Source organism: Megalobrama amblycephala, linkage group LG11, assembly GCF_018812025.1.
Source record: "Megalobrama amblycephala isolate DHTTF-2021 linkage group LG11, ASM1881202v1, whole genome shotgun sequence".
NCBI lineage: Eukaryota > Metazoa > Chordata > Actinopteri > Cypriniformes > Xenocyprididae > Megalobrama > Megalobrama amblycephala.
In genome coordinates this window covers 28,756,468-28,779,855 of record NC_063054.1, presented here as the reverse complement: position 1 = coordinate 28,779,855, position 23,388 = coordinate 28,756,468, and the positions used below count along the sequence as shown (strand labels likewise).

The window sequence follows — 23,388 nt, the reverse complement described above, 5'->3', positions numbered from 1 at the left end:
TTCTTTTCCACCTGTTTTTGTATGACCCCGCTGACCCAATGAGCATTTTGCTGTCCCTTGGTCGTGCTTTAACTTTGCAGTTTCTAGTATTGCATTAGTATTGCGTCATTCTCATGAGTATTTAATAATTTTTGACTTTTTAGTCTGAGTTAAATCTCTTTTTTGGCTCATTTTGCCTGTAAAAGAAAACCTGCCTAATAATTCTGCACATCTGAATATAAGGCATTTTTCATTTCCAGCCTTCATGAACAATTATATATATCACTTATAAATGATTGAAAACAATATTAATAGTAGTTATTAAGATTGATGTGGATTGGAATTGGTAAAATGTGCTTGGAAAAAAAATATGATCAGAAAATCAACTTGCCTAATAATTCTGCACACAGTGTATATATATCCTATCGACCCCAAACTTTTGAACAGCAATGTATATGTTGCTAACTATTATGGATGAGTAAAACTACATATTTTTAAGAAACCAGTTCCTGGGATGTCTGAATGACAGTTTGCCAAATTAGTCTTAAAGGTCCCGTTTTTCGTGGTTTTTTGAAGCTTTGATTGTGTTTATAGTGTGCAGTATAACATGTGTTCATGTTTCGCGTGTAAAAAAACACAGTATTTTTCACATAATTTACTTATCTTGTTCTATGAAGTCCCTCCTTCAGAAATACGTAACGAGTTCTGATTGTGCCAGCGGTTCCTGTGTTGTGATTCGACAGCAGTTTAGCGCATCTTGCCCAGAAAGGTCACGCCTCTTACCATAACGTGGAGATGCACGCGCTCAGTGTTATTGTAAACATGTCTTTAATTTTACCCTATCAATTTGAGCCGGAATCAGACCCGGTGATTGGACTGCGGGATGAAAATAACATTGTTTCGACGACATGGCGACAAACACACTCTACAAACGCAACTCTTGTGTATTCCTGTGGGCGGAGGTTAGTCAAAAAACTGTTTTAGTGACGTCATTAAAGAAGGAAGTAGAGGGATGTAGTCCAAACTGGCCGTTCGATGTAGGCGACTTCTGTTAAATAAAATATCTCGCTTGGCATTGAACTTTGAGCTTTAAAATTTTACAGATTTTATTTATACTCTAACAACAACATTACACACTAACTAAAGTTTGAAACATGGGATCACGAAGAACGGGACCTTTAAGAAAGTGATACATTTGATAAATAGAAAGTTATTTGAAATATATTTTTTTGCATTATAAAATGTCTTCAGTCACTTTTGATCAATTTAATGCATTCTTGCTGAATAAAAAGAGGGCCCATGTAAACACTATCTCTATGGTTAGCTTGAAATGAAAGCTGCATTGGGCAGAAACTAAACTAAATATCCAATAATTCCTCAAGGGTATAACCTGCACAGAGGGAGAGTAAACGCAACTACATTCCACAGTTATCACTGTTTTAGAAGATTTGTTCAGCAGAGACCTTGAATGTAGGTTGGCATCACAATCGCTGTGTTCTGTGATAATGTTCCTATGCAGCTGGAGAGGATCAAGTGGACTTCCTCTAAAATCTGAGACAGTCATACACTCAAGACTCAGACAGAGGAAATGAAAACAGGCTACATGAGCCAACAGGAAAGCTACTGCTGCCCACTACTGGCCAAAGCTGTCATCTGCTAAACCATTTTTGTGCTAAACTGATTCCAGCTAAACAAACACAGCTAAACATATAGTAATGACAGAATTCACCATATGCTATACTACTGTAAACTAAAATCGTATCAGCCCACTGTGACAATTTAATGATAAAAAAAGCTAAACAATGACACACCAATAACTAATTAACATTAAAAATGCTGTAAGCCATGACGCTAATTTCTGCTAGACTGAATTAGACCACCCCAATACATTGACCATGTGTGGCCTTCCTCCATAGACATGTCAGTCAACTCGATGTCAGAAAACTCAAACACGTGCAAAATGATTAACAGGTAGAGAGCGTTTCTGTTAGGCTACATTTTATGAATGGCTAAAAAGCGTGGGCCACTTTTTTTCCGTTTACATAGTCTAGAGCGGCCACAGAGACAGGTAGTATTCATTTTATGTGTGGTATTCCTAAACAAAATAGTTTACAGCACCTTTAAGTTAAAAAAGATGTGAAATTTGAAATAAAAACGGAAACACACTCTTTTTTGAGGCACGGGGTTGAGAATGGGGTTGTAATCCGAGTCCTCCGGTAGGGATGCCATAGGTACTGATCCTCTGCGCCAGGCTTGCTACATTCTTTGATGCTCGCCGCTGTAACGGAGTCTCGTCCTTTACCTCCTTCGCTTCTTTAACCTCCCTTGGCTCCTCTTTGGACTTTGGCTCATCTTTTTTCACCTCCTTGATAAAAAAAAAAAAAAAAAAAAAAAAAAAAAGAATTACATATAATATCTCTCATTTGATTTCAATTGTTAAAACAGTTCTAGTTACACTTGGCCACGTATATGTGTCTCCGCAAAGCAAATATAAATCCGATCTTCAATTCCTGCGCTATATGCAAATTTAACAGAGTTCAAGACAAGTCAATGAAAGCAACAGATATGCACTATATTTGATTTATCATCAGCTAATAAAGAGAGAGCGGCATCAGGGCTGATAAGATCATTTACCTTGACAAAGGCTTTTGCCGAAACGTTGGCTAATAAACTATTTGCAAGTTGAGTGTGCGGTCATATATCTTTTTTATAAGATCATTTAGTATCACTACTTTTAATGAAGATGAATGTTAGTTCAGCATCTGCGACTTACTTTCAGTGTCATTTGCAAAAGTTTGTGCGTTGGCTTGCTGTAAGAGATACTTTATCACTTTATCATCTGTGGCAATGAGTGTTTCAGTAGCACTGTCATATATCTGGCTATAACATCTTATATAGCCTATAACACTGCCTCACACATTTAATTTTTAACATTTTGAGAGGAGTAAAATTTACATAAGGGATTTCAACAACCAGATGCATTTACACTTGTCCAGTTTCGTTTGGAATGATTCTCAGATCACCTCCTGAAGTGGTTTGTGTGATCACATTTAAATCTGTCTCAAAAGCATTTTGGAGGGCATTTACACCTGGTCTTTTCACAAAAGTATAGCCACCCATCCAATCAGAGAAAATGCATTAAGAGACCAAGTCTAAACAGGCCCATTAATTTGTCTCTGTATTTTACACATATTTGCCAGTCATAGCAGTGCAAATATACCTACCATGGTATAAATGGTTTAGCAAAATCCATTTGAATGAATGAATCTAAACAACAAGAAAAGCAGCACCTGAAGGTTCTGTTAATTTTTCCATGAATGCCTGAATTCTTTGTAAGGTTAAAATTCACTACTTTAACAATACTTTACGTCACACCCATGTCATGTAGAACATGACAGAAACCACAAACTAGCACCTGTATACACATGCATTTTTTCAAACACATGTAAATTCACCAAAAGCAAAGCCTTCCTCACACATTCATAAAAAGGTGGGGAGAGAGACAGAAGAGAAACAAAGGAGTGATAAGATCTCCAGCGATTACAGACAGACGTGTTCTCACCCTCTAGTTGAAACTTGCTCTGTTTTTCTCAAAGAATGCTATTTCTGCAAGATCGTTCTAAAACATTTATGGATATAAAAGGGATCTAAAGTAGAACACTTAATTCTATGAACAAGAACAAAAATGCCTGACCTGTGTTACTTCAATTTCAAAACACCTCAGCAATTTGAATTGAATTGACAATGACTTTTAAATTTAATTCTTGAATTTTAATTAAGGTAGTAATTAAAATTTAATAAAATAGAATTAAAATTAGGGATATCCTGATCAAGTTTTTGTGCCCCCAATCTTATCAGAGTCATTGAATATTGAGTATCTACCAATACCAAGTCCCAATCCGATACTTGTATTTTCCTAGTAGTTTGCGCACACTTCAACTTCTTTAAAGTTACGGTAACGCTTTAAAATAAGGTTCATTAGTTAAACATTAGTTAATTAACATGAACTAACTAACATGAACTAACCATGAAGAATACATTGGTTAGTGTATTTACTTACTTTTATTTCTTTGTTAATGTTAGTTAGTGAAAATGCAGTTGTTCATTGTTTGTTCATGTTAGTTCACATTAACAAGATTTTAATAATGTAGTAGTAAATGTTGAAATTAACATTAACAAAGATTAATAAATGCTGTAGAAATGCAGTTCATTATTAGTTCATGTTAACTAATGTAGTTAAATAATGTTAACTAATGAATCTTATTGTTACGTGTTACCAAAGTTACTAAATTCAATCAATTAGTGATATGCAGAGAGTTTGTCAGGGGCAGGAGCTCAAATGTAACAAAAAAAGGGCATCTATCACTATGGAGTAATTTCAATAAGATATACTCTCTCTCTCATATATATATATATATATATATATATATATATATATGCAAGACATGCAATGATTTATCGGCCAATAATCGGTATTGGACGATAAAAGCAAATTTCCACACTATCGGGCATTAGTTTAAAAACAGCCGATAGTCAGGGCTGATATATCCTGTCAATCAAAAGAGGGGAGGAAAATACAGTGCATTTGTATTACGCAATGATATTACACAGCGTCTCTCACAAATGTCTCCATGGTTGGAAGCCACGCTCCCTGTGCAAACAGGGGGCCACAGGCGCTGCGTAATATCATTGCGCCTGCTGCATGGTACAGCAGCAAAGTTCCTTGATTATTACGCCGGAATGAGTGTATAGTTCCTAGCCATATCGGCCTAGAAAATCGCAACTTTTGATTTTCCGTCGGTCTTAGTACACGATGTAACTACAGAAGAGTCAAGTTTTAAATAGGAAAAATATTGAAACTCTTTGGTCATTTTTGAGCGAGATGCTAATGGTCTAATCAGATTCAATGAACTATGCTAAGCTATGCTAAAAGTGGTACCGCCAGACCCGGAGATCGGCTGAATGGATTCGATAACAGTAAAACTCAACTGTTTAACTCTAGGGGAGTTGGAAAATGAGGTTATTTTCAAAAAAAGTGGAGTGTTCCTTTAAAATTGAGTTAAAGTTATCTGAAATGTAAATCTCAGATTATTTCGTACCTGTTTTTAAGTCTTCAAATAACTCACTTAACATAGAAGTACCATGTTTTTTGAGATATGATACCATGTTGTTTGTACTATGAGTGATAAAATGACATTCTTTGAAGTACTATTTAATACTACGGTAATTATTAGGTAGTAGGTACTATGTAATATCTCAAAGTACCAAAGCATTATCATAATACATTCACAGTAGTATCACTGAAACTCTCCAGCGGCCTTTTTAGCTGGGTTCAGATGGACACCGTTTGGGTTTGAGAGACAGGCATGTGGAGCAGTGCTCTTTGTTTCCTGGAGGCTCCGGTGCAGAATGAAGAATGCCACAGGCTGCATCCGCTCCAAACTTCCTGTCTGAGATGCTGACAAAGAAATTCCTTTTTCTCACTCCCTCTCCTCAATAACTAATTTGAGGTCAGCTTTCCCAACCTTTTTAAAGATCTTGATTTTCTAATAATAAAAAATTATTAAATATTTTACTAAATAAATAAAATAATAAAGTACTACAACAGAGATTATTTTACTGATGTCCATGTTCGCACTGTCAGTTTTTGGGATTGACAACCGCATTTACTTACAGGTGTGAGTCTTGAAATGTCTCGTTCACACAGCAACTTACAGTAGCGTCTGGAACACTGTCTGTATGAACGTGCACTGAGAGTCATGCCTGTATTCTCTTAGTAACCATAACGACAGTGAAACTGAAAAGTATTATCACTTTTGACATGACAAGAGACCAATTGAACCGCGAGTCCATCCATCAAAAATTAATTATCCAACAGAAGCATGTAAACACTGCGCTAGCTGGAGTCTTTAACGCATGACACGGCATTTGAATTTGGGAAAGAAACACAAAACTGACGGGAGCCGCCCCGGCTCCGGTGGATAACAGTGACTGGATCTAACACCTTCAGATGACACACAGCTCATATCTCTGTCGCAGTAAGTTACCAAAAGCAAAACCACACACAAAACACCCTAGCAGTGACAGACAAATAGCTGTCCAGTGCGGTTCCGTTCACACAGCGTAAATATTCCGAGAATGCGGTTGTGAGTCCCTAAAATTTACGGGTGCGAGTTCAGTTATATAATACGGTTGTCACTCCCGTAAATAACCGCATTGTGTGTGAACGTAACCGTATTAAGGACTCAAATACAGGACTGACAACCATATTCTGCTGCTGTGTGATCGTGGCATAGGTTTATTTCAATGGAATTTATGGCAACATTCACACAGCAGCAGAATACGATTGTTAGTAAGTTGTAAGAATACGCTACTGTAAGTTGCTGTGTGAACGGAACATTTCGAGACTCACACCTGTAAGTAAATGCGGTTGTCAATCCCAAAAACTGACAGTGTGAACGTGGCCTACAATGCATGCATCTAGAGCACATAATCTACTCTAACACCCACATAAAGACAAGACACTCCTATCTTAGATCGTTACAAGCTATGTCAATCATGTCTGGATCAGCACATGAATTACAGATGTCCTAAGTTAAGAACTTGCTTTGAAAAGTAATCCCAGAAGAATAAAAAAATAAATAGAAAATAAAATCTTTACTCAAAATACAAATGTTTTAAAAGCAAAATACCAGCAAAATAACTTTTAGAACACAATGAAATAGTGCTGTTCGTGTAAAAAACTTTATTTAATTGTCTTCAGGTTATGTTTTTCCTTTAAGTGCCCTTTAAATCCTGCGCTATCTGTGATCTGTCTGGTGATTCAGCAAAACGAGCAATCAAATCAAGTGCCACGTTATGAGAAACTGAATGAACTGAAAACCACCTTAAGACAAAACATTACCAGTAACACGTCTTCCAGACACAACAAGATCTTATTTAGATACGATCTGACAGAAACTAAAATGAGCTCCTACCTGCTCGCTTTCCATGGTCCTCTCCTAAAACCACCTGAGTGTCGACTATCAAATCTTTCCGGGATCAAAGTTCAGTTAAGGGAGTGAAAGATTACCTCACACCCTCCTAAAGGATCTCCGCAAGGAAACAAAAGCAATAATTTCCTGCCTTTGACAAGATTTGCCATTACATCCGACTTTAATGTGGGTTTCCTCAAGCAGCCTCAACAACTCAAAACACTAATTAAGAGGTACACAAATTGAAGTTGAGATTGAAAATGCAATGACACATGGTTAGATTTCAAACGGAATTCGAAACTTGTAATGTCATACCTAAAGATAAACATTTCCTTCCTATTAACTTATTTTTGGCCTTGTGCTAACCACTAACCCCCACCCATTATTTCTTTACATCACCTCACTTAAAACCAATATACTATACATTACATTAAAAAAAAGCTTTTTAAAAATTACCTTTACAAAGTTATCTGGGAAAAGGCCTCGTTTCCCATTGAGGTCTCCTTCCATCCATCCATCCTCATCGATTCGTCGCACATTTTTGATCACGTCTCCAAGCCTGAGGGTCAACTCATCTTCGTGGAGGGCTTCATACTCATACTCCACCACCACCTCAACTGCAAAGAAAGGAACACACTTCAGTCAGAGTGAAACTAATGCTGTGATCAAGCATCTGCGACATGCTGGCGGAAAAGCACAGATACATAAATGTACTTAACAACCATACAGAACAACACAACAAAGGCCTTTTCACACCAAATACAAACTGATAAAACACAACAAATGAAGATGATAATGGTTTATCCGACCAACAAATGGTCTATTTGCATTTGAAAATATTTTTCTTTACAAAAGGTGGGCCTGGCAGAAAAAGTTTGGGAACCACTGAGTTAAAAGGTTAGTTCACCCAAAAATGAAAATTCTGTCATTTATTACTTACCCTCATGCCGTTCCACACCTGTAAAACCTTCGTTAATCTTCAGAACGCAAATTAAGATATTTTAGTTGAAATCCGATGGCTCCATGAGGCCTTCATAGGGAGCAATGACACTTCCTCTCTCAAGATCCATTAATGTACTAAAAACATATTTAAATTGGTTCATGTGAGTACAGTGGTTCAATATTAATATTATAAAGCAACAAGAATATTTTTGGTGTGCCAAAAAAAACAAAATAACGACTTATTTAGTGATGGCCGATTTCAAAACACTGCTTCAGGAAGATTCGGAGCACAAATGAATCAGTGTATCGAATCATGTCAAACTGCGTGGCAAACGGCTGAATCACGTGACTTTGGCGCTCCGAACAGCAGATTCGATACACTGATTCATTTATGCTCCGAATCTTCCTGAAGCAGTGTTTTGAAATCGGCCATCACTAAATAAGTCGTTATTTTGTTTTTTTTGGCGCACCAAAAATATTCTCGTTGCTTTATAATATTAATATTGAACCACTGTACTCACATGAAATGATTTAGATGTGTTTTAGTACCTTTATGGATCTTGAGAGAGGAAGTGTCATTGCTCCCTATGCAGGCCTCACGGAGCCATCGGATTTCAACTAAAATATCTTAATTTGTGTTCCGAAGATTAACAAAGGTTTTACGAGTGTGGAACGGCATGAGGGTAAGTAATAAATGACAGAATTTTCATTTTTGGGGGAACTAACCCTTTAACCTATGATGTTTTTCTTGATATTTTGTGATTTTTTTAAAAATTATTTTATTATATTTTATTTTTTTACATTTAGGGTCAAGAATATGCTTGCAAAGTGTCGACACTGCGAAATGTGTGTACAACATTTCTATTATGACTATAATGTTTGCTGGTTAACTTAAATTTCAGGTGGCACAGATCCAAAATGATTTTTTTTTTTTTTTTATGTATTTCATTGTTAGTTATATTTAAATATTCAGTTTATAAATATTATGTTCAAGTTATTTTTGTAATGTGTGCGTGAAATATTAATGTTAAAGATTTTTTGTTTGTTTTTCATAGTGTGAATTCTGGTTAATTGTATTGAATCCAATTAAGGTAACTTTTCTGCCCCACCATAAAAATCGTACCAAGATTTTTTTAACCTAACACATGGGTTAAAGCGCTATCTAAAGTTCAATATATGAACTTGACTAGCCCAATATTCAAAGAGTTTCCTAATATAGTTGGTTCTGACCTTTAAAGAGTGAATAAACACATTCCGCACCAAGACCAGCAAAGAACCCTGTGGAAATCTAGACCTTGCCCCTAACAGCCACCATTGTTTGACCTCTTTTTGAGCAAAAACTTCAAAACGACTGGGCCAAGGGCCAGCAGAGCACATCATATAAACAATGTTTTACTCAAATATACTAGGTATGTTCATGGGGACAATGGAACAACAATTTAACAGCAAGGAGAGCAGTTTCAACTCTTTCTCAAGATCTTTGGAATGACCGTTTCCAAGCAAACTGGTGTGGTGTCCATCAAGTTTCGGGACAAACAAAATGACAATGTCAGAGCCATATGCTTTTCTCCACTCCCTAATCATTACCACGGACACCAGACACAAACATCTCCCAGCCATTTCCAGAGTCTTTGGAAAGCGGGCAGAGTTAGGAAAATTGCTAAATCTGACTGTGAGAGCTGCATGAGTCAAAGAAGAATGTGATCAGCAGCATACACACACACAGTACCTCTGTTGACAAAGGTTATTTACACAGCGATGCCAGAGATAGCAGAGACTTCTCATGGAAAACACAGGGAAGAGGTCAGCGTGTCGCACAGGATCTCATCCCTACCTCAGCTGGTTATGTCTGTGCACAGTATTTCTACAAACAGGCTTGTTACGGTTATAATCATCAAATGAAATTCCCTGTACATCCCACACATTCTGAGGAATTCTTTTGGGAACATCTGTTGAGAGAGGCAAAATAAACCGGTTCAGGCCAACATGATGAGGAAGAATCTGAAATATGCCCCATCATACTGATTTTATCGGAGTAAAGTTGGTCACTAGTAGCTGCTGGATGTGTATTAATAAGATCTTGTTTTTATTTGAGTAAAAACAAGGAAGCGGTTTTCTTGCTGCTAAAACATGGCAGCTATACAGATTGCAACAGTGAATAATGTATCACTACACCATTACTTTGACCAGAAGAATTCACAATAAAGATATTATCATGATGTCTAGAAATTTAAAAATAATAACAAACATTGCTACTAGTCAATTTAATCTTTACATTTGTTTATTTTGTGTTTTCTCCATTTTCATTTTATGCTAGGTGGTGACCAGCGTTATGGAGCAATACAGCCATCTGCTGTTGAAGTGCCAACCAGTTACTGGCGCTGGATTATATATGATATTGTCAATACCTGTGTACTGTGACACTCCTACATACACTCATCATTTTCTATATATACATAGTTTTTCCACCGTTGAGTCCCCATGGTTTAGGTAGGTGTTTATGTAAATCCAGCTAAATTACTATTACCCCAGAAAAAGTGGTTCGTAAGTAGCACCAAAACGTTGCTGGGCTAGAAGTAAGAACCGCTTGCGTCAGGGGCTGGGGGCGGGGTTACCGTGACCAACAAGAAACTTGTGACCGCCATTTTTGAAATAGCAGCTAATCGAGCTAATAGCAGCTCGATCGTAATCTCCGTCTATATACAAATTACGGCGAGCCGTGTTTGGATGCCGATGTAGGTTCGCAAAGCCATGAGCATCAACAGTAGTGAAACATCCACAATTGTTGATAGAAGGCTTGTTCGAGATACATCGGAGCAGCGCGGGCCGATTCGGTGAGTGCCGCGGATCCGCGGGAGCGTTTGTAGAGCATACGAGCTTTGATGTCATGCGCCGATCGCTATGCGAGAAGCCGATGCATCTCAAACGAGCCTGGTGTATTTGTGTTTGGCGCTGCGGCGCTAGCTTTGCTGTGAAATATGAGACGTATACAGTGACGCAAGACCTGGCTCTGTGGTGGCTCTCTACCCTGTGGAAAGGCAAACGGGTTCTTAGAAGGCTAGTCAGTTGAACCAACTCCGAACTGGCACTAGCTCTGAACTAGCACCTGGTTCGTGCTGGTGGAAAGGGGGTATATTTTACTAGTGTTGTCAAAAGTACTAACTTCAATACTAAAATGCTTCACAAAAAATAAAGTGCAGATGATGACCGAATGACAAGGAAGCACAAAAAAACGAACAAGTTTTGTATTTACTCTTGTTTTGGGTTTTTCGTTGTTTGTCGCCAACAGCACAGCAGCTCCAGACAATCAATGACACTCAAACCCAGTTTTACTCACATGTGAAGCGGAATAAAAGCAGCCTCCGCATCTCTTTTCAGGCCTTCCCGCTTAGCTCTCTCCAACGCTGGAAAGCTTTTCTAATATTATAGGCGCCCTAGAACGTTCTTTCACAAGATGTAATATAAGTCTAAGGTGTCCCCTGAATGTGTCTGTGAAGTTTCAGCTCAAAATACACCATAGATTTTTTTTTATTAATTTTTTTAACTGCCTATTTTGAGGCATCATTAACTATGCACCAATTCAGGCTGCGGCCCCTTTAAATCTCGTGCTCCCCGCCCCCCCGAGCTCTCGACTATAAAACAGTGCATAAACAAAGTTCACACAGCTAATATAACCCTCAAATGGATCTTTACAAGATGTTCGTCATGCATGCTGCATGCATGCTCCGGATCATGTGAGTATAGTATTTATTTGGATGTTTACATTTGATTCTGAATGAGTCTGATAGTGCTCCGTGGCTAAAGCACCTTTAACGCTGGTCCTAAATATCTTGCCCAGTCATAACCCTTCATTCCAGTGATATTCTTTTGAGCTGTTTTGTATAGTGTCTCATCATCTCTCTTTCTGCATTTTTTTTCTTTTCAAATCTCCCGATTGCTCGTTCTGTCTCCACGACCGTTATACGCCCCCCAATGCTGAATGGTTAGATGTTTGTTGTTGGTGTCCGCCCGACTAACTTCCAAACAGTGTTGTTGGAAAAATACATACCCCACCTTTAACTTCACCTGCATTTTACACATCCACACTTGAATAGACCATCTCATAAGAGACAGGACACACAAGGTCAAGCATCTTACAAATGAAGTTTAAACAATAGATAACCAAGCACACAAGCCAAGCCTTTTTGAGCAAACGCCAAACCATGTACTGCCATCTCTCCTCTTGAATGGATATATGTGACCACTATCTGTTTTTAGCACTTTGTGAAGGCCGGCTGCCTCACAGTCATTGTCTCTTCCTCTTCTTGTTTTTTGTATTTTTAAGAAGACAAACTTACATATAATGTCAAACCACCATAAATTGTGGTTAGGTGGTTCTGCTTCTAATTTAGTCTTGAGCCTGTTTCCAAACCAAAAAAAGAAAAAAAAGAAGAACTTCCAAATTAACTCAGTCTAAAGGCTTCATTAGTGTGTCACTAGGCACACAGAAAATGCATCCTTTATTTTGTATGCTGCACTTTTATCGCAAAGAACACAGGTCAGTGCAAATACAACGGAACTGCAGATGCTACCTGAGGTCAACTGAAAGTGTCTAGAAAAACAGCATGGTTGCTTTGTGTAGTAGCTCATGTATCCTATGTTGTGAGGACAGTTTGCTGACTTAGACTCTCTGTTTTTGCATGCAGAAGCATCCTGATCTAGAGCAGAGCTTTGCAGAAATTGTCATAATGACAAGGTTGGCCGACTTGGCACGAGCGTCAGGAGTGAGGCGCAAATCCAGAATACACGACTCTGCTTTCATTCGCTCTTATTCCCTCTGCAGCCATTCAGAAAGGAAAACAGATTAGGTAATTTACTTCTCTGCTTTCGTATTGCCAAAATGTTTTAAAGCTTTACTCAAAACGCTATTCACAGTTGCCAGTTTGTGAATAACTGCATGAATAAGCCGGGTCAGTGAAATTATACAAAAGACTAAAAAAAAAGAAAGTAGAAAATAACTTAATGGAGGCTTTAATAATTACTACTTAAGTTTGATCCAACAAGCAATACAATCTTTGAAATGATCTCTCAAACTAAGTGGTACCTTGTTTAGTCTAATCTTTGGGAACAGTTACAGAATCATACAGTAGATGGGTTAAAGAGCGGGGAAAAAAACACAAGGACTATAATGCTTTCACTGTACAGTTCTTGCCATCTTAAAGTAAAAGTTCACCTATTAATGGAAATTATGTCATTAGTATCATCTAAAGAATCTTCAAGTATTTGAGTTCCATGAAAAACAACTGCATGCATAGAGGTTTGGAATGGCAGAAAATAATGACCAAATTTTTATTTCTGGTTGAACTTTTCCTTTAAATTACAGTCAGATGTGTAAAGAAAGCAAATTATGATGACTTTGCCATTAAAAACATCTATAGGAAAGGAGCATGTTTGAAGGTACACTACATTTTAAAGTTTTTGGTCAATAATTAAGTGATTATTTTTATTCAGCAAGGATGCATTAAACTGATTAAAAGTGACAGTAAAGACTTGTTACAATAAATCCATTTCAAATAAATGCTGTCCTTTTTAACTTTCTATTCAACAAAGAATTGCAAAAAAAATTATCATGGTTTCCACAAATATATTAAAGGTGCTCTAAGTGATCCTGGGTGGAGTAACTTCCTGTTGACGTTCGAAGTGTTGTCAAACAAAACAGAGGCTAGCTAGACCCTCCCTCATCCTCATCCTCCCCTTCCCCTCCGTGCTTCCTGAAACAGTCATGAACACGCATTTAAAATCATTCTTGTCGGTTATTGGCTGGAGCATGTTTATTATGTTTCATGGTCCAGGCTGCACCAGTTTGTTTTTATTGCCGTTTTTGGAGCTTGTGGCGACTATAGAGACCGCGTTTTTTTACAGTGTGTTCAGGGGACAGGCAGCTAGCGGATAGTGAGGAGATGTTTGCTGTATGTGACAAAAAATGTTTTAAGCACAACAACTGTTTTCAACATTGATAATAATAAGAAGAAATGTTTCCTAAGCATCAAATCAACATATCAGTGATCACTGATAAGCCACGCAAAATCGGGTTCATTATCGAAGTCGATTCATCTTCGATACTGAACGCGATTTTGCGTGGCTTGTCCGTGAACTACGGCTTTGTCTATTAAAAGGCGCTCCATTTGAAAGCAGGTGATGGCGATTTAGCGGTAATCAGGGAACCGGCTTTACTGACGAAATGCGCGTGAGAATCGCATGCGATATATCGCCCAGCCCTAACTCAGAGCATAGGCTACTTGCCTCAAAGACATGAGAAATATGTCTATAGAAAGCAATGAACCAATCCAAATCGAAAGAAATACTCCGTATGTAATCCGTATGAAAGGCATGCTCACTATACTCCGGAGATGATGAGGCAGCATTATCAACTTCATCTTTGCAGCTAACAGTGACTCAGAAAACACTAGTTTATTAATAATTAAAATGACGCCTTGCTATTTTTTGACACGTTCATAATCATTACTTTTGCCTGTGCTTTGCAGCAAGCTTTATGCGTGCACTTGAGCGTGGAATAGGCTATATAGGGGGCATAAGGGTAGGCGATATGACCAAAAGTTTATTTCATGTATAATGACAAATTTTATTTTATGATAACAATATATATCTAGCCTACAGCTATTTTTATTTTATTTTTGTTTTTATAAATAAGAACAAAGAAACAAATTACAAACAGTAGGACAAATACACTAGAGCAAAGACACAAATTAACCTTTACATTTTTAAGCTGCAGTAGGTTTAACATGTAAGAAATACTATAGAAATTGAATAATTAAGTGTATAACTAAAACAGTCTTCACTGTATGAATCAGATATGAACTGATTCCTATTAAAGGTACAAAAGTGACTTAGTCAAAAGCAGTGTGTGATGTTCTCTTTGTCTTTTGTTGTTTGATTGACATTAATGAGACAGACAGCAGTTTATTATACTGCTGTCCCTTTAAAACTGAATGCACGGATCCAATTTACTGGGTTTTCACCCAGCTGTTTACATTAATTTAAGACAACCAGCTATGTTTACATGAATACTCCACACGACAGGCATTTTGACATTATTGTGTGTCTATCTGACCATTCAAGCACAATAAGATGTGAAAGAGAACTGAATTCGCACTTGCATGCTGTCTAAGAGAGGTGGCTTTCTGGTGCGCTTCAGCTGTGTGTCAGTCATGTGAGCAGCACCAACCACAAGGAGCTCTTTTTCACAGCTTATTGCGCTCAATGTCAAGCACATCCCAATCTTTATTTTCTCATTCATACATTTATTTATCCCTCCTATGTGTATATAACTTTAAGTAGTACTGTGCTACGTGGATATATACACCGCAAAATAAACTATACAGTAAAATCTCTAACGATAGACATTTGATACCGTAGTCATGATATATGCCCTAATTAGGCCTATATATTTATTTATTTATTTATTTATTAAAGGCTCATTATGGTTTAGTATTTCCCCCAGTATATATTTAAGTAAATAAATTAATATAAACATGCGATCAGTTAACTAATGGCTTAAATGAACGACTAATAGTCGACTAGATAAACCTTTAGTCTGGGACAGCCCTAAAACACAGTCACTTATGGCTTACGTGAACGTAAACAATTGAGAAAGAAAACGGATGTGTATCATTATATTGGATCTGTGCATTCTCTATATATCTGTGCAGTCTTAAATGACACAGACAGAAGCAGAAATATTAGGCTGTTGTCACTTTATGTTAATCAAACAACAAAATACAAAGAAAAAAAATCACTTTTGTAGCTGTAACAAAGATTAATTATATTTAATTTTTACAGTGAAGGCTATGCAGTGTTATTTTACATTTGACTGTTCAATTTCTGTACCTGAATACTGTTAGACTTACCTGCTTACACTGCTTTTTTCATTTGTGTCTTTGTTCTATTGTATTTATCCATGTATAATTTGTTTATCAGCCTATTCTCTATGCAGATTCACTCCCCTACAAAATCACCCCAATCATTCTAGATTGAGCTATTCCAGTCATCTGGTGATTTTTTTTTTTCATATAGCAATATGTTCCAGAAAACCAAATATCGCAATGTCAGTTTTTTCCAATATCAATCCACCCTAGTAACTTCATTACTTATCTATACAATGGAAAATGTTGACTACAACACTTAAAAGTCAGTCCCTGCCTTAGGCTGGAGTGTAATGCTGTGTTTGAGTTTGACATTTGCAAGATTTTTAACAAATGTTTCAATGTACAACCTCTTACCTGACCTATGTAAAATAATTAATTAATTAAATAAATAAAACCAAACTAGGGTTGGTTACTTAACATTCATGTCAGTACAAATAGGCAGCTCTTGGCCCAGATTTTCCGCCTATAGTCAAAAGTCTGATTATGCAAGACTAATTAGTGATAAAACAATGACTTCATAACTCTAAATGTAAATTCCTGCTGAAAATGTCCTTGATACTGAACATAAATGAAATGTGCATAAAGTGGTTCTTTAAAAAAACAAAACAAAACAAAAAAAAAAACGTGCTGACAACCTCAAACATCCACAGACAAAATATTCAGAGCATATGTTCACTGTAGAAGTGTAAGCCAGACGAGTCATGTGTGCATGAAGAGGTCAGAAGTTAAATGGGTCAGTGGTTTAATAAAATAAAATTACTACACTAAACAAAAACACACACAATCAATATGTGACTGGAGCTTGGAAGAAATGGAGCACCTAATATGGGACATTTCATTTCAATTCAACCTCATAGTGCCCTTAAGCACTGGATTGGCCTAATCAAGACCCTGGCTGACACAAACAAACACACACACACACACACACACACAGTGAATAAACTAGTTCTCATTTAAAGATATGAAAATTTACATGGAAAGCAGAATTTAGACCAACCAGAAGGGAATTTCCAGCAACACTTCAAGAAAGAGGGTTCTTTTCCCCAACGCGCAAATATGAAAACGTTTGAAAGGTTAAGTTATAAGGTCTTTTGACTAGTGTGGAATATGACAACAACAACCATCAAGACCTTAAACAAGTTATTTTATTTAGCCATTTATTTATTTTTTGAAAGGACAATTATCTTGACTCCATTTGCAAGCTAGCCTGCTACTCCTCAAAGTCATACATGAAGCTGCTAACTTTTTGATTTCTCCAAACAAAAAAATTTTGTTTGGTTCACAAAGAAAACACAAGGGAGTCAAAGTCTGAGACCACATATGAGATTCTCAAGACATGTCAGTCAAACACAGTAATATCTAAGATTATTATACATTCTTCAGATGTCAACCAGAGTCCTTTCTATAAAATCACTTGGCACAATAACTAGTAGTGCAGTAGTCAGCATGTAGGGAGAGGCTCGGGAGATTCTTCACATATTTTCAGCTTTAGGCTTTTGCATGATGTCATGAGCAGTGGTTCTCAGGCAAGGAGAGAATTTAATTAGAACTGGTTCTACTTCGTTTTCTAAAAATACTGAAACAAAATTATTTTAATGCATTGGTTATTATTAACAATTCTTCACCATCTGCTTTCTTCCACTAATGTGGAAAAACATCATACTGAAGGACTCTGATAGTGTTTCCATTGCCACTGCTGAATATACAGTGGCACGGCAAAAGAAATTAGTGCTTGTAGAACTAAATGTGATGTTATCAGTTCAAATCAGACTAATCATTCACTCACTCACTGAATTGATCATAACGGTTCTTCACTGAACTGCAACAGTAAGATTTTTGTTAAAGTCCCCCTGTGATGAAAATTAGGGCTGGGCAATATATCGCATGCGATTGTCACGCGCATTTTCGTCAGTAAAGCCGGTTCCCTGATTACCGCTAAATCGCCATCACCTGCTTTCAAATGGAGCGGCATTTAATAGACAGAGCCGTAGATCACTGACAAGCTACGCAATATCACGTTCATTATCGTAGATGAATCGCCTTCGATAATGAACGCAATATTGCGTAGCTTGTCAGTGAACTACGGCTGTGTCCATTTGAAAGCAGGTGATGGCGATTTAGCGGTAATCAGGAAACCGGCTTTACTGACGAAATGCGCGTGACAACCGCATGCGATATTATCGCCCAGCCCTAATGAAAATCAGGTTTTTATTGTTTATATGTCTATGTGGTGTATTTAATATATTTTAAGACAAACCATGTGCAAATTCATGTCAACACCATTGCTGAGTAATTTCTCCTTAAACCTGCAGTGAAAAAAAGATATGTCACATATGTGATGTCACAAACTACCTTGTAACCAATCACGTCAACATGCCGGCGGGCTTTAGCATATCATTAACAGCAAACTAGCAGGGGAGTCTTGAAAGAAGCCAGGTTATCCCGGTATACTTTTGAGTCATTCAAAGCGTTTCTAAGGATATCTGACTCTGACATGGAGAACGGGAACATGGTTTGTGTAACATAAGCAACACATTATTAGCTGTTTGATATCATAGTCAAACAAAAGGCTAATCATATTAATTACGTTATGTGTCCGATGTTGTAAAGAGCGATACCACTGTGCAGCATTTACCTCAGTAAGTTGACTGAGTGGATCTCTGAGCTGGCGTGAGCAAGTGGGGGCGAGGCTAATTTGCATTGATTCGTGTATATTAAATGAGGCAAGGGTGTAGAGTTACATTCAAGCTATTTTAAGGCATGAAGATTTTTTTTTTCCACAGGAAATAAACATTTAAATATGTCATTTTGGTCATGATCAAAGAAGAGTTTTAAGGGATAAAATTATTGACTACAGGGGGACTTTAAGAAATTAATACTTCTATTCAGCTAGGAAGCATTAAAAGGTAACACTTTATTTTAAGGTGATGTAGTTACACATTACAACATGTACTTTCTATAGTAATAACAGTTAATTATGCATAATTACAAGTAACTGACCCTAAACCAAACCCTAACACTATCCGTAACTCTGTAGTAAATACAAATAGTTTATTTAAAGGTGCCCTAGAACATCTTTTTAAAAGATGTAATATAAGTCTAAGGTGTCTCCTGAATGTGTCTGTGAAGTTTCAGCTCAAAATACCCCATAGATTTTTTTTATTCATATTTTAACTGCCTATTTTGGGGCATCATTAACTATGCACCGATATATAGGTTGCGGCCCCTTTAATTCTCGTGCTCCCCCTCCCCCGGAGCTCGCGCTTGCCTTGAACAGCATAAACACAGTTCACACAGCTAATATAACCCTCAAAATGGATATTTACAAAGTGTTCATCATGCAGCATGTCTAATCATGTAAGTATTGTATTTATTTGGATGTTTACATTTGATTCTGAATGAGTTTGATAGTAGGCTCTGTGGCTAAAGCTAACATTACACACTGTTGGAGAGATTTATGTTTTATGATGATTTATGATAATGAAGTTGTGTTTATGAATTATACAGACTGCAAGTGTTTAATAATGAAAATAGCGACGGCTCTTGTCTCCGTGAATACAGTAAGAAACGATGGTAACTTTAACCACATTTAACAGTACATTAGCAACATGCTAACGAAACATTTAGAAAGACAATTTACAAATTTCACTAAAAATATCATGTTATCATGGATCATGTCAGTTACTATTGCTCCATCTGCCATTTTTTGCTATTGTTCTTGCTTGCTTACCTAGTCTGATGATTCTGCTGTGCACATCCAGACGTTCTGCCCTTGTCTAATGGCTTGAACATGAGCTGGCATATGCAAATATGGGGGGCGTACATATTAATGATCCTGACGGTTACGTAACAGTCGGTGTTATGTTGAGATTTGTCTTTTAAACAAATGAGATTTATATAAGGAGGAGGAAACAATGGAGTTTGAAACTCAGTGTATGTCTTTTCCATGTACTGAACTCTTGTTATTCAACTATGCCAAGGTAAATTCAATATTTAATTCTAGGGCACCTTTAATATTACTCAGAACTTATTTGAGTAAGTACAATGTAACTACATCACCTTAAAATAAAGTGTAACCTATTAAAATGATCAAAAGTAACAGTAAACACTTCTACATTGTTACAAAAAAAATCTATTTCAAACAAATGCTGTTCTTTTTAACTCTTTATTGAAAGAAAAAATAAATCTTACAAATACACACAATCGATTTTAGGTTAGTTGTAGACAAAATAGATAGTTAAAATTGTAACAATATTTTGCAATAACTGTTTTACTGTATTTTTTTATCAAATAAATGAAAACTTGGTGATCAAAAAATACTTTTTTTCTAAAACATTAAAAATGTTTTTTAGCTGTTAAAACGAAATCACAAGACCTGTAGAACAATATTCCCACGAGAGGAAGAACAGATCAGTGTTAAAGAACCCATCTGAAACCAGATATCAGTAAGAAACATCCACCTATTTTCATTTCGCCTGCACTGTCTGCAGTCAAGACCTGACATGACCAAGCGATGTCCACTTACACCTGTGTAAAGTACACTTATTACTCTAACACACTTCCATACTTCCTGACGAGCTTAGTTTCCAATCCTGCGCTTACATAACTTTGTGACAACATGATGAATTACTGGCGGGGGTGGGGGGGGGAGCACTCAAGGCCACGAAAGCAACCTGCCTGCCAGCCAGATGAACCCGGCAGCCCAAGCCACACATTTACTCTAACATACAGCTGGGAAAACAAATGACCATTATGCCCAATGTAACATCTAAAACCCCCAACATTTTCCTCAGAACTTCTTCCTGTACACATCAGTGCTTCTGTACACACTAAACAGGTTGTGTTCGAGATCAAAAACTCTGCCCTAGAGTGTAATACCAGGAGCTGACTTCACATAAAACCCATCATTCAGACTATAAAATGGATGACAAAGAAAGATCTAAGATAGTTTTGACCAACAGCCATATTTACCAGTCATACAAATGTACTTTTGAATGTGCAGGTCGCTTGGCTACTAACAATACAAGCATAAGCCAAAGGCTTGGTTACTTTGACAGAGAACATAGCCAATAAAACAAACACACCACTGACTGCCTCACTAAATAGTACAATAAAAGTAACTGCTAATGAGAATACAGTGAGTTCAATTAGTGTCAACAACCTGAAATAGAGAGGAGTAAATATGGAAATGAACCTCACTCAAAAGAGGATTTGTAGACAGCTCATAACATTTGCACTTTATTCAAACCAGCAGAGTCGTGCAAAAGAGCATGACGGTGAAGAACAGGTACAAACCTAACGTTTTCCACTATAACATTTGTTTACCTAATTCCTACCTAACTTCTAGGGGATGCTTCTTATTAAAGCCGCAGTCAACATAAATAACTGGAATCATTAAGTTAGCATATAGCTGATTCTTATTAGTTGTACAAGTGGTTTTGGACTTCACAATGACATTGGTTATTGTTGTTGTTGTTATTAATAATAGTAGTACCTCGATTTATGGCACAGAAGGTCATGTGATGTAAACATGACGGCGCCCTTAAGGGGGCGACCCGCTTCGTATTAAATAAAAGAGATTTTTCTCAAAAACTGATATGGTCTTGATTTTTTTTTTTTTTTTTTTTATATATTACGTAAGTGTATGTCTTTGAAATTGATCTGTCAAAAGTGCAGTTTACTTATTTGAATATAAAAAAATTTCATTAATAAAAAAATTAAAGTACACCTTTAAGGGGGCTTCTTTGGAACTAAGCCACAGCAACTAGTACAAACTGCTTTAAAACTAATCAAACAACGTAAATGCCACTTACATCCGAAAGGTAAACAATAATAATGTAGTGGAAGGGCAGGGAGTCATTAATCTTGACGCAAAACGAAAGGAATTTACTGGTTTGGACAAGCTTAGCCAGTTTGCGACACTGGCGCCTCAAATACTCATCTGATCACAAGTTTTTTTTTCCCCCTTTATTCAACGTGGATACAGTTTCTTCTTTTAAAATGACGCTTAAGTGACTCGCTCGCGCTGTTCCATTTGAAGCTGAAACGCGGAGTGACACTGTAACTGATCCACAAGAACCGAGTTGAACTCACCCATACTGTCCTTCGATACGAGACCGTCTTGATCTGATGTGTACAATCTGCCGTCCTGGTAGCTGATGTTAGCTAGCAGGATGAATGCTAGCAGTAAATCCTACTTGTGCGTGGAATCGTGCTGGTGAAGTGCTTGTTAGCGAGTTTATTTGCGATATTAATCCATTCGACTTGGTTTAAATGTCGGCCTGTTGTTAAACTATGAGGTATGATTCTTAAGAGTACTGTGCAGGAAGTTATCCCGAAGTCTCCACCTTTCTTAGATTTGCCTGCGCGATATTTCATCGGGAGGATCCCGCGAGAAGTCAGAGTTCCTCGCTGGAATACAAGAGGCTGAAGTGTGACATTTTAATGTAAATTGAGTATTCAAGCACAAATGTTCAAATACACGCAAATCTTGCAGTGATTTAACTATATACAAATTTAACAACTATAACTTCTTTATTATTGTATTATGAATAGGCCTATATAGGTTACTCGTGATCATGTTGAGCAAACATTGTGGAAAATAGTAGGCTATTTTATTGTATATGAATAATATTTTTAGTTTATTATGTTTTAAATATTTTAATACAAAAATAAATATGAGGAAATACATTGGGGGTGGGGAATATCAATCATTTGCAGGCACTTTCTTGTGATATTTTTGTCAACAGAGTACGTAGGCGGTGAAAGGAAATCTCGTCTTCGCTCAGCTGAATGTCTCTCTGTGGCTGAATTATTTGCATTAAATTTGGTTATTAAGCTGCTAACTGTAAACTGAAATTGCCCCAATCAAAGCCAATTTCCATAAGCATGTACTTCCCTATGTTTTTATGGCTGGTTTGAAAGGATATCTTCTCTGCTTGTGTCCATGATTACAAAACAACCACAACAATTCAATTTACTGTGAAAGATCAGTTGCATCACAATAAGACTAAATCTCTATTGAAGGGAAAGATCCATTTTAATATGGACCACATTGTGCTGTGGAACTGTTAGCACTAAATTTATTGTTGTTATAGTAAAAACATATGGAATAATAAAATAAAATAATGAAAGAAAAAACAACAATAAAGCAAAATGGTCAGATTATGCTGTCATGTTCGGATTGGATATTTATGGGAAAACTAACAAAAAAATTAAGAAGAAAAAAACAACAACATAATTTTGTGTTGGGCTTTTAGAAGCTCTCTGTCATCAAGAACTGGTTTATGACATTTCAGAAAATTATGAATTTCTGTGAACTGTATACGATTGCTTCACACCAAATCTTGGTTAATTATAAGAAAAACAGTTATGATGGTTATAAAGAGAATTAAAATACTATAAATAATATAAGAGTTATGGAAAAATATCTTGCACTTAAAAACATCTGTGTTCAGAAAAAGCCAAAAGATGGCGTCAACCCACAATTTGCATCCATCTACAAAATAAACATCCATCTATGGGGTCATAAGGTCCAATGGTTTCCACTAGAAATGGAGCTCCAGAAT

At 36.9% G+C, this 23,388-nt stretch overlaps 1 protein-coding gene across 2 annotated transcripts in view; it reads right to left on the bottom strand.

The window, feature by feature from the left end:
* LOC125278262 (CD2-associated protein) overlaps positions 1 to 22,191 on the bottom strand; it is a 59,629-nt gene extending 37,438 nt beyond the window's left edge. For both annotated transcript variants that reach the window (XM_048207281.1, XM_048207282.1), the window contains exons 1-3: positions 21,914 to 22,191; positions 7,410 to 7,570; positions 2,146 to 2,344 (exon numbers count right to left, since the gene is read on the bottom strand). In XM_048207281.1, coding sequence (XP_048063238.1) covers positions 2,146 to 2,344; positions 7,410 to 7,570; positions 21,914 to 21,917 — 364 coding nt within the window. In that variant the 5' untranslated portion in view covers positions 21,918 to 22,191. The remainder of the gene's footprint in view (positions 1 to 2,145; positions 2,345 to 7,409; positions 7,571 to 21,913) is intronic.
* Positions 22,192 to 23,388: the final 1,197 nt, after the last annotated feature.